The following is a 12,349-nucleotide window of genomic DNA, read 5'->3' on the forward strand; positions in this document are numbered from 1 at the left end:
CATCTGAGTGCATGAGTAACTTGAAATAATGAAATCATAATGAAATACTGAAGTCTATGGCTCTTAGTGACTGTAAATTACAGGTACTATTTCCATGTTAACTGGTGTGTTGCTTTTCAAGGTGGTTAGAATAAGTGAGTTCCTGATATTTGAAATAAATGCAACTGATAGGAGATAATAGTGAAACAAAAGATGTTTATATCTGGCAGGTATTTCTAATCTGTAAAAATTTCTACATTTGTAAAAATTTTCATATGGTTACCAAGTTCTGGTAGAGGCCTAAAATCAGACCTAGCTCTGCTTGTTGTCAGGTTGTGGTTAGATGCTTTCTTCTAATTGGTGCAAGGATAGTGAACAGGAGGCAGAATGAGATCTTGCATTTGCAGGAGGTCAGTTCTACAGCTGTTTCATTTCTTGTAACACTAGAATTAAAAGTCCGTAGGAATAGTAAAAGAAATAGCATTCATCGTGAAGTTTCATGTGTTTTGTTTTTCTTTTGGCCATTTCTTGCAATGTGTGGTGTACTTGCATTTTAGTATGTCTGTTTCAAAAAACAGAATGTAGTCTGAGTGTGCCTTTTCTGGTGTATTGGGGTTTCCAAAGTCTCTTAGGGTCCAGCCCTTGCAGAGAAATGGCTTAATAATAGCCATTATTCTATGGCAACTTCTTTGAACATGCTTTGTAAAATAAAAGGTTTTAATAATGACAAAAATAATAAACATTATAGAACAAAGAAATACAAGCCGAACACAGTGCAGAAAACACTCTCACACTGGTAAGGCAGTCCAGAGAAGCACAGAGCAGCTCTGTGCTGTCCCTTTAGTACTTGATTGTTTAGGTGGGCTATTTAGCACCTTGTTCAGTGAAATTTGCAACAGGCTTTGAGGTGCACTGAGCCAGTTACAGTGAGAAGGCTGTAGAAAATTCTAGTTTAACTTCCTTACATGTTCCTTATATGTAATCTGAAACTCTTTCCCTTACATAGCAACACCTGCTTGGGTGTGGAAGTGCACTGCTACACTGGTGAATTTGAATGTTTACCTTACCTTCAAGAAAGCCATTGTGATTTTCTCCCTGCTTTCCACATTTCATGTTATGAATCAGCCCTATTTATCTTCCAGGCCAAGCGCCAGATATGAGCGCCTCCAATGCACAACAAAAAATCCCAGCACCAGCTCCTAGTGGGAGACCTTCTCCAGCCCCTGCTGCTGCCCAGCCTGCTGCCACCCTGGCTGGGCCCTCTGTGCCACAGCCCCCTCCTGGACAGCCCTCCCCTATTGTGCAGCTGCAGCAAAAGCAGAACCGCATCAGCCCTATCCAGAAGCCGCAAGGGTTGGATCCTGTTGAAATACTCCAAGAACGTGAATACAGGTAAAAGGGAACAACAAGATGGAAGTGATTCTTGTTTTTCACATCCTTAGCATCCTTGCAATCAGGACCTGTAGTGGTAATAGCGTGAACAAATTTCCAGAGAAAGGCTGTGTTATCAGGAAGTACACAGACATCAAACCAAATTATTTAATTCTACCCCAAATTATGAACTAGTAAAGCTTACTGGCAGTATCACTGGAAAGCATTTACATTTAAAATAGGCTCAAGGGCCTTGCTGGGTTAGCGTATTACTTGGATCCTACAAACACTGAAAGTTAGGAAATCAAAATCCTTGTAGTTTACAGAGAAACCAATTTAGTGCACAAGGTTTTCAGTATTATAAACAAAAGGATGTTAAAAGAGAACAGAGAAGGTCAAAAGGATGAAGAGTTAGTAGCCACAGCAAAACCACATTTTATTAATGGATTTGTCTGGACAACCGAAGAGTGGAGAGAATAAGAAAGTCATGGGCAAGATTAAAAGACAGTGTACCAGGTAGCATGATTTTCAAAAATTGCCTTGTGAGTGTTCTGTTTAGACGATGAAGAATATTTTTTACAAATTATAAGGTTGAACATTTCTTTTTGAGTTACAGAAAGAGACTTCTTCCCTCTTCTCATCATCAAGTCTATTTAAGAACTGACCTGGAGAGTCTGCCAGGCAGAAGGATTTTGACCTGCACCTAACTTACGTTCCTGATCATTATCAGTCAGAAGAAAGTAATTGCACTCAGATTTTGGATTAATGATGCATCTTGCATTGTTACTTTGAGTTTGTAGGGCAAGGTAGCCAAGAGGGATGGTGATCTCACAGAAGACTGGTTTAAAAACTTTTCCATTAAGAAGGCAGAACACCATAATGCACTTTTGGGTGTGATGCCATGCCCAAAATCCAGCCTTGATTACAGAAAAGTTCTTACATTTTGTGTCAGGTATTGCTTAAGTCCATTCTTGTCATCATTCTGCCAGTCTTACCCATATACCCTAGGACTGAATGGCTATAACACTCAGCATGAGAAATCACTATTTTCCAGATCTTTTCCAGAAAGCTTGTAGAAAACACCATTTTAAGGTCTTATTCTGACAGAAGAATTGTAGCACTAACTTCAACCAAGAGTCATATGGCCAGTATGATGTAACGTTTTCTTCATCAATTAACTTCAAATTGTTATTCTTCCTGTGTTTTCAGCCCTGCTGTATTGCACTACTTGTGCCAAACTATTATGTCTTAATGTTCATAAACAGTGACAAGAAATAAAGCTGATGCTTTTACTTATTTAGGGAACCATTTACAGATACAGCTTATCTGCTAGGTTCTAAGTACACTGATGTTCTTAGCAGAGTGAGATGAATGTTTGATAGGAGTTCTCCAGGAGAAGGGTTTTAGATTTGATGGGTTTTTTATCCTAGATGTAACATAGATGTAAGTTCCTAGCTTTTTTAATGTTGAATATTACTGGTATTTAATTTTGCTTTGAGTTCTAGAATATGTAGAAATCCTGGAAATCTTTTAATTTGTTAAAACTGTGTAAGTAACGTTAGACAAAAAGTTTTGAAAAGAGCAGCTTGACAGCTTCTGTGCTTTGAATGGTGCTGGATTTAGCTTTAATATAGGCATGTTTAATTCACAAACTTGTCTTCACATTTTCTTAATAAAACGGAGCAGAAAAAAGCCAAAATAAACATCCTTATGCAGAAAACACTGAAGTTAGTGAAAGCTTTATGAAACAGTTGACTCTTGAGATCTCACACTAAACCTTTTTAATAAAAGGGCATTACACTTTGAAAACCATTTGAATTCCAGGTGGATCTCTGCATCCATGTGGTTCTCCATGAGCTGCAGGGGCACAGCTGCCTCAGCATGGCCTGCACTGTGGGCTCCAGGGGAATCTCAGCTCTGCTGCCTGTAGCCCACTGATCTTCATGTCTGCAGAGTTGTTCCTCTCGTGTTCTCACCCTGCTCTTCTGTAGCCACAGTTCCATCTGCCCAGGAACTCTTTCTTCCCCTTCTTAACTCTGCTGTCACAGAGCCATTACCACCATTTCTGGTTGGCTCAGCCTTGACCAGTGCAGGGACTGTCCTGGAGCTGGCTGGCATTGGCTCTGCTGGGCACAGGGAAAACTTCTGGCAGCTTCTCACATAAACCAATGCTGTAACCCCCCTGCTAGCAACACCTAGCCATGCAAATCCAATACACGTTTTTATAAAACTCTCCTTAATGCTTGCTTCAGAATAAAGTGCCGCTTTTTAATCTCACTGAATAGCTGTCTTAAAGATAATAATGCCTATAATTTAAAGTTGTTCTATTATGTTGAAAGGCGTTTTCCACCTTCTCATTCTCATTGCACATTAAAAAATAATACACTTGGTAATGCCCTGCAAATTGTACATGGTGTTTTTCTGTTACCTGCAAAATATCTCCGTAGGTATCTTCTTTACTGCATGGCATCCATGCCAGACAGGTTCGATTGTACAACCACAGCCTCTGCTGTTGACCCAAGTTCATGAGGAATGGGTGTGCATCACTTATTTTGCAAAGAGTGGCTGCATTCAGTGGCCCCTTTCTGCATCAAGCTAAGCTGCTGAACTGCAAAGATTAATTTATTATAATGGTGAGATTATATACATCAAATGATTGTAAAAGATCAGGAAGTCTCTTTCTATAACTCAGAAAGATCTAGGAAACTTTTCCTTTGGATTCTCTTTACCTACCATTTGTTAGCATTATTCCATGAAAATAGCAACAGTGCAACAATCTGTGGTCACTTCCTTTAAAGACTAGAAGGTGGTGAGAGATAGCTCATCAGTTCTTCCATCCACTTCAGTTGGAATTCTTTAAAAAATCCTGCTGACTGCTGAAGAAAACACCATTACCATTACTCTATTAGCACTATAGACATTATGTATAAACAGTACTTCTAGGAAAGTATGAAATTAAACTTCAAGATATGGTGGGGGTTTTTTTGGTTCATATGTAACTCATCTGGTAGTCATTTTCTTTATTCCGTATGTGTACTGTAGATTTTCATTAGTATTTCAACTTTTTTGGTTCTGGACTTTTTTTAAACACAGAACTGATCTGAGTTACAATAAGAGTTTTCTGAGGTAATCTCTACTGACTTAGAAATACTGGTGGTTTTGTTCCTATTCCTTCTTGTGACTGGGTTATTAAAGGAATGGCAATCACCTACCAAACCATTGAAATGGCATTGTTTGTAGCTCAGTGTATTTCAACATACGAAGGAAGAGAGTTAAAGGAAAAGTTATCCTGGATATACTAATCTGCTGTATAGTTTAATGATGAATTTTCATGCGCATTTAGTTCTGATCTGCTTTTTTAATAAATTCAAGTTGAAAAACAAATTATTAGCAGTGAAATGAGTTGTATATGGGAGTGGACTGCATAATATGATGATGGGACATAAAAAGCACAATCTGTGAGCTTTGATTGTGTTTAGACATATCTCAAGGAACATGTGTATTTGGATTTTTTTTTACAAATTTTGATGGTAGAAATGTAGAGCCCAATCCACCTTTGGCAATTGCTTGAACTGCAGTTGTGTAAACTCCTATGATAGCAAGTACTTTTATATGTTTTATACCAGAAGTTAAAGAAAAAAAAATCTGACAGAACTAAGAAGTCAGCTCAGCATTTCACTTAATGTTTGTTTGGAAGTGACTCTTTCAGTTAGTTATCTAAAACCATGAGGTATGTCAGGGAGAACTAACTTAACTAATCCTCATGTATAGTAAAAGAAAGTACACTCATTGCTAGCATGAATGTAAAAAAAAAATTGAAAATGTGTTCAATAGTTGGTTGCTTTAATAAATTCAGAGCTCAAAAGATTTGGAAATGTTGTGACTGCGCCCTTAAGGTTTTATTAAAGTCAGGGAAGCTGGATTTTGGCTGTAACTGCTTTGTAGGTGATAGTTTCAGGAGACAGACTGCAGCTTTTTGGGAAGGGAAAAAGAGAAATAAATAATTGTTGTAATGCAGGATTGCATCCATGTGTGGATAAGCGACAGGTAGAGCATGTGATTTAGAACAGCTTGGCTGCTTTTTGTATGAATGTACACTAGCTAGTACATTTCTCCAAGAAACCACCTAATTCTCAAGATTTAAATCCTTAGGTGAACTAAAATATCTTCCTACTAAGTGGAATGCCCAGTTGTGCAAAATGTGAACACTTTAGTGTAGTATATAAACTGGATACATCAAAATAAGGCAGTCATTTTCTGAATGAAGACTATGTCTGCAGGAATAATGAGCTTCTTTGGACCACAATTAATATTTTCAGCTTTTAATGAAACTTTTAATAGTTAAGAAATAAATCTTCTTGATTTGCTTTTTAGTCTGTACAACAAACATCACTTACCTAATTCTGCTTCAATTTTTTACTCTCTTAAAGACACTTATATTATCTTCTGCAGTAAGGCAGCATTATATCCTATTTGTTGTTCCAGGAACTTTAGAATTCTTCTGGTAGAATACTAAAATCAGAAAAAATCAAGTTCTATCTGTCTTGTCTAGTACTCCCTCTTTATCTCTTGAATTTGCAAATGAATGCAAAATGAACTTCTAAAGGAAGACTGAAGTAGAATTTGATTTACAGTAGCAGTCATATAGCTGTGAATACTTTATGACCAAACTTACTTTGTCAATAAAATAATGAAGTAGAATTCCAGATATTAAGGCAAGTATGGTCTATGTCATCACTAACTACATTGCATAAAAATAACATCCATCAAAGAAGTTTGAAAGCACAATCCTGAATAATATGTGTAAAATAGAATTCCCAAGTTTATTTTCACCTATCTACTTTTAGTTGAAAAGAAAGGTCAAGGGGCATTTTGATCACTTGACAATTTATTTTCAAAGTGGAAAAAGATACTCAGTGTCATCTTTGCAAAAGTCTGTTAGTTCACAAAAAACCAGGAAAAGACATGTAAATGCCTGAGTTAAACTGACTGTTTTTACTATATAGTTTTAATAATGCCTTACAGATTTCTCGTGGTGTCTTACCCAGTTTTCTGGTTTTGTAGGCTTCAGGCTCGAATTGCTCACAGAATCCAGGAACTGGAGAACTTACCTGGTTCTCTGCCCCCTGATCTGCGAACCAAAGCTACGGTGGAGCTGAAGGCACTGAGGTTACTGAATTTCCAACGCCAGGTAATGCCATTTACTTGAGGAAAATTTTCATAGCAAACATGTTCATGCAGCAAAGAGTCAACTGGGAAGAGATTTTGCATTAATGCAAAGTGTAAGCAGATCCTGCATGAGAGCTAACGTAACCAACACACAAATCACAGAAATGGTAGATTTTATTTTACTTTGGTAATAAAAATGCGCAGCTTTATCTTCTAGTCTGGAAAGTGACCATGTCTTTTGTAATGAACATGACATTGGTACAAAGACACAAAAAAAAAAAAGTGCTGGACAGACTGCAAGCTGATTTTCAGCACAGGTCTTCTCAACAGATACCTCCTTCTGGACATACTTAGTATTTCCACAATTCCTCTTGTGTTAATAAAAACTGTGTGTTGGTGTTTTGTATGTTTTTCCTCTGTGATTTGTGTTTGGGATTTCCACTGTGGCACAGACTTTGAAAATGAAATGTAAGAGAATCATGCCTAAGATTTGAGTATCTATACTATATACTTATATCTATTTGAGTGTCTATATCAGCAGATTAATTTCAGAAAAGGAATCACACTGCCAGACCGTTACGGGCCGCTTGCCATTGGCTTTTACAGCTAGTTTGGAGGAACAAAGATGCATTTTGGCAGGTCAAGCAAAACACTTCCTGACAAAAGCCTTGGCAGGAGTCATGCCATGGTGTCCAAATCTTCCTTCCTTTCTACCCTTGGCACTCCTTTGTAATGAGGTTTTGTTAGAGATTAGAGGAAAAGCAGCAGGCTCTCCCTGTCCCCCTGGTGGGGCTACAGGAGTGCTGTTCCAAGCTCTTAACATTTACCTCTCCCACCTGTCTTTTGTACAGCTGGCAATGAAACAAGTTGTGAGTTATGTTCAGGTCCAGCACTAGAAAATGTATTATGCATGTGGTTCATTTGCATTCTATTTTGATGGTGTAACATCTTGGCTGGCCCCTTTTCCTCCAGCAGGACAGTTGCTACCAGGATCTTGGGAAGAAATTATGATTAAATGTAATTAACACTTTTGAACATTCTGTGAAGGTTTAAGATTTGTTTAGGATAATATGTAGCTGTTACTACTGTATCAATGCTTTTTTATCAATGTATCTTTTCAGAACTATAAAGAAAAGAGGAGACCAGGATATGTTTTGAATAATTTACTTTTTTACTCTACTATAACAGTGTTTAAAGACGTTTTATTAAAAGCTATTACATTTTTTGAGTGTTTGTCTTTTCCCCCTCCCTCCACTGGTAGTTAAGACAGGAGGTAGTAGCCTGCATGCGTCGTGACACAACACTGGAGACAGCTCTGAACTCCAAAGCCTACAAACGGAGCAAGCGCCAGACCTTGAGAGAGGCTCGTATGACAGAGAAGCTTGAAAAACAGCAGAAGATAGAGCAGGAGAGGAAGCGTAGGCAGAAGCACCAGGTATTTTAAATTACTAGGTGTTTGCCCCGTGACAGAAATCCACCTTGCTTTGCTGTGCAGATCTTCTCTTTTACATATTTCGTTTACCTTTGGAGTTTTTCTGATTAAAAAACTCCAGGTGGTGTGGGAAGTAATTGGAAGACTTTTAACATTAGAACTCCTACATTCCTGATTTCAGATCCTTGCTATGTAAGAGTGCCTGCACTAACTTGATTCTCTTTCTAGGAATACCTGAACAGCATATTGCAGCATGCTAAAGATTTTAAAGAGTACCACCGGTCAGTGGCTGGGAAAATTCAGAAACTTTCTAAAGCTGTGGCAACTTGGCATGCCAACACTGAACGTGAGCAGAAAAAAGAAACTGAGAGAATTGAGAAAGAAAGAATGAGGAGACTAATGGTAAGGAGCAGAGGAAGGAATGTGGTTCTTTTAGTTAAAGTTATGTGTTGTATCCTTTTAGTATGCTTATGTAATATCTCAGCCACTTCCATGTGTTTCCTTTGTGACATACTTGGTAATGCAAGAAGTATAAATCCAAAAGTACTACATTTTGTTATGTATGTTTGTGTTAATTGTAGGGTGATACTGTTTAACCTGTAACTCCTTCTTTTGCAAGGTTTTTGTATAGGAAGATTTTTTTACTAGCATGAAAACTTAGCACAGCCACTTCTGAATAACAGCAACTTAATCTTACTAACTTCATATATTAACACTTCCGAGTAATTGCAGGGCTATTGGTCCATTTTAAAAATAATAGACTTTGGTTTATTTCTAGGTTTATAGTTCAAGATACCAGATGACTAACTTGTTCATGGCATTGCAACACAATTTTTACATACAGTTCATTCCACATATGAAAGTACCTAACCAATAGTAGTAATGCATGTATTTTGAGAATGAATAGCAGTCATTTAATTACCCATTTAATGCCTCATATCACACTCCTTACCATTTTGTGGTTTTTCCTTCCCTATACCCTCACAATATCAACTGTATCATTTAAGAACAGGGTAAAATAGGAGTTTGTATAATCATGTCTCTTCAGAATGCTGTAGAACCAGTCAGGGGGCTGCCTACATTTCAGGAGTTAGAATAATTCTGGAATTCAAATCATAGACAGATCAGTGTATATGTACAAATATGACAGTGACTTGGGTAGAAAAAACTCCTCAAGACGTCGGTTAGCTCTATCTTAACATTTTATTAACATTTCACTAACACAGAATGAACGGAAATTGACAAGCTTACTTTGTAACTTGCTGGCAAAGAGCAGTAAGTATCTAACAGAAGTGCAGATGTAAACACTAGTTTCTGTCCAGAATCCATCCCCACCACGAGAGTGGGCTGAACACTTTGATTTTAAAAATCACAAAATGAAATGCAGAAAAAATTGAATTTAACAATGGTAGAAACTTGGAAATGAAAGCTTGCGTAAAGTGTAAATTAAGGACTTGCATAAGAGAATAACAAATGTGTAGACCCCAAAACCTTTGCTTAAATTTATGTAGTAATCAGTATCAAAAATCAGAACTTTTCCGTAATTGGAGATAATCATCAGGAGTTTGTCTAACCTAGCTTGGAAAAATGTTAATTATTAGCAGAAAAGGAGGTGATTTTAAATAAAAGCAGTATTGACATTTGGGAAATACTTCTGTATGTTGTGAGGTTCAGCTTATGTCAAATTGAACATGCAGTGTGATAAGTAAGGAAGATGTCCACTGCTGAAAAGTACGAAGTAGATTTGAATATCCAGAAATGGAACAGGATGCCAGTGCTTCCAGATAATCAATGTTTTCTCCTAAAACACCCCACCAAGAGTGGAGTGAAGCTCTTACCATACATACAGAACTTCACAGGCATTTTCAGTTTGAGGTTTTGCACTTACTGCTCAATTAAATCCTTCTACAAAACCAATCTCTGTGTTTTGTTAATGGAGCTACTTTGCTTGTTTAGTTTTAGTCCAGTTGTGGTAAATTTGGAATTCGCAGATGTGTACTAGTGGTTTTTTGGAAAACATCATCTCCTCTCAGATGCTTGCCAATGCATGGTCTATGAAAATGTGCTGTGTCTAAAACTTTTTGCAGATCTTTTCAGTAATGCTGAATTCATTCCACAAATCTCCATTCATTTACTATGATTAGAAATGGTGATTGTGTCACAGCTCATTAGTTGCATTCTATATATATAGTTCAAAAATGGGTATTGGTGTGAGTTTAAAAGATACTGTCAAGACCAGCTTAAATGTATAAAAGAAGTACCTTGGCTAGATTACAGAGACTGTGTATTCAGTAATATTAGAAGCAATAGAAACAACAACAATTGTAACGATAATTTATTTTTCCTGAAAACTTGGGGTTTGAGCATTGTAATTTTGATAGCTTGAACATAACAACAGAATTTTGCAAGCAGTTTTGCAAGCTCAATTTGAATATTTTTTCTAACTGTATGTCGTTCTGGTGTTTTCAGAAAAGCAGGAGATCTCCCAGAGTTCTGTATTTTAAAGTAATCATCTTTAAAGTATTTCTTACTCCTGTTTGGTTTTTATAAGGCACTGTATACTTGCATAATTTGTTGTTTCAGGCAAAATTGAGAAAGGCACCTCTGCTGCTTTTCTTGTATTTTTCTGCCATTCTGTATTACATCATCACAGCACATGAAAATAATATTTGTTGTATGTCCAACACACGCAGTATGACAAGGATGCAGAAGTTGCAAGGATGACTCAGAGATAGGGTTTATCTGGTGAATCCTGTTTCTGATAGTGAACTCTATCAGAGATGAAACAAAACCAAAGTAAAAAAGTGATACATAAATAAAATAAAAAAATTCACATGACGTCCAGAAGAAAAGGATCTGTATTCATATTGGGAAAAGGACTAAATGCAATTTTATGTCCAGCTCCTATGTTCTTTGTCTTGGTGAACTGCCTGCACTTCATGTCTTTGAAAAGTCATCTCTGTAGGAGACTTACCATCTCTGTTTCAGGACATTCAATCTGCCTAATCACACAATTCACAGAAACACAAGGCTGGAAGAGACCTCCAAGATCACTGAGTCCAACCGAGCCCTAACACATCAACCAAACCATGGCACCCACTGCCACATCCAGTCTTTGTTTAAACACATCCAGGGATGGTGACTCCATCACCTCCCTGGGCAGACCATTCCAGTGTTTTATCTTTCCATATAAAACTCTTTCCCAATATCCAACCTATATTTCCCTTGGCACAGCTTGAGGCTGTGTCCTCTTGTTCTGTCAGTGCTGCCTGGAGAAGGAGACCAACCCCACCTGATACAGCCACCTTACAGGGAGTTGTAGAGAGTGATAAGGGCACCTCTGAGTCTCCTTTTCTCCAGGCTAAACATCCCCAGCTCCCTCAGTCATTCCTCACAGGGTTTGTGTTCCCAGCCCTTCACCAGCCTCACTGCCTCCTCTGGACTCACTCAAGAGTCTGAAAGTCCTTCCTAAACTGAGGGGACACAGCTGGACACAGCACTCAATGTCCTTCCTAAACTGAGGGGACAGAGCTGGACACAGCACTCACTGTCCTTCCTAAACTGAGGGGACACAGCTGGACACAGCACTCAATGTCCTTCCTAAACTGAGGGGACACAGCTGGACACAGCACTCAATGTCCTTCCTAAACTGAGGGGACACAGCTGGACACAGCACTCAATGTCCTTCCTAAACTGAGGGACACAGCTGGACACAGCACTCGAGGTGTGCCCTCACCAGTGCTGAGTACAGGGGCAGAATGACCTCCCTGCTCCTGCTGCCCACACCATTCCTGATCCAGGCCAGCAGCCCTTGGCCTTCTCTGCCCCCAGGGCACACCTGGCTCATGTCCAGCTGCTGTCACAGCACCCCCAGGTCCCTTTGTGCCTGGGCACTGTCCAGCCACACCGTCCCCAGCCCAGTGCATTTCAGGGGTTATTGTGGCCAAAATGCAGGACTCAGAACTGGGACTGATTAAACTTCATCCTATTGGACTCTGCTCATCCATCCAACCCTTCCAGGTATTTCTGCAGAGCCCTCCTCCCTTCCAACAGATTCCCAGCTTAGTGTCAATTACAAATGTACTAATGAAAGACTCAATCCCCTCATCCATGTCATCAATAAAACATTGAGCAGAGCTGCCCCCAGCACAGACCCCTGAAGAACACCCCTGGTGCCACCAGCTGGGTGCAGAACTTTCCCCACCACTCTGTGCCCGGCCATGCAGCCAGTTCCTGACCCAGCACAGAGGGCTCCTGTCCAAGCCATGGGCTGCCAGCTTTGCCAGGAGTGTGCTGAGGGAGACAAAGGCCCTGCTGAAGTCCAAACAGACAACATGCACAGCCTTTCCTGCATCCAGCAGGCATGGATGGGTCACCTGGTCATTAAAGGAGAGCAGG

At 39.0% G+C, this 12,349-nt stretch overlaps 1 protein-coding gene across 7 annotated transcripts in view; it reads left to right on the top strand.

The window, feature by feature from the left end:
• The window catches only part of SMARCA2 (SWI/SNF related, matrix associated, actin dependent regulator of chromatin, subfamily a, member 2), a 120,179-nt gene that overhangs the window by 33,488 nt on the left and 74,342 nt on the right, over positions 1 to 12,349 (top strand). For all 7 annotated transcript variants that reach the window (XM_063423777.1, XM_063423783.1, XM_063423781.1 and 4 more), the window contains exons 6-9: positions 1,122 to 1,371; positions 6,415 to 6,541; positions 7,781 to 7,954; positions 8,180 to 8,353. In XM_063423777.1, the coding sequence (XP_063279847.1) occupies positions 1,122 to 1,371; positions 6,415 to 6,541; positions 7,781 to 7,954; positions 8,180 to 8,353 (725 nt within the window). The remainder of the gene's footprint in view (positions 1 to 1,121; positions 1,372 to 6,414; positions 6,542 to 7,780; positions 7,955 to 8,179; positions 8,354 to 12,349) is intronic.

This window comes from Prinia subflava, chromosome Z (assembly GCF_021018805.1).
Source record: "Prinia subflava isolate CZ2003 ecotype Zambia chromosome Z, Cam_Psub_1.2, whole genome shotgun sequence".
Taxonomy (NCBI): Eukaryota; Metazoa; Chordata; class Aves; order Passeriformes; family Cisticolidae; genus Prinia; species Prinia subflava.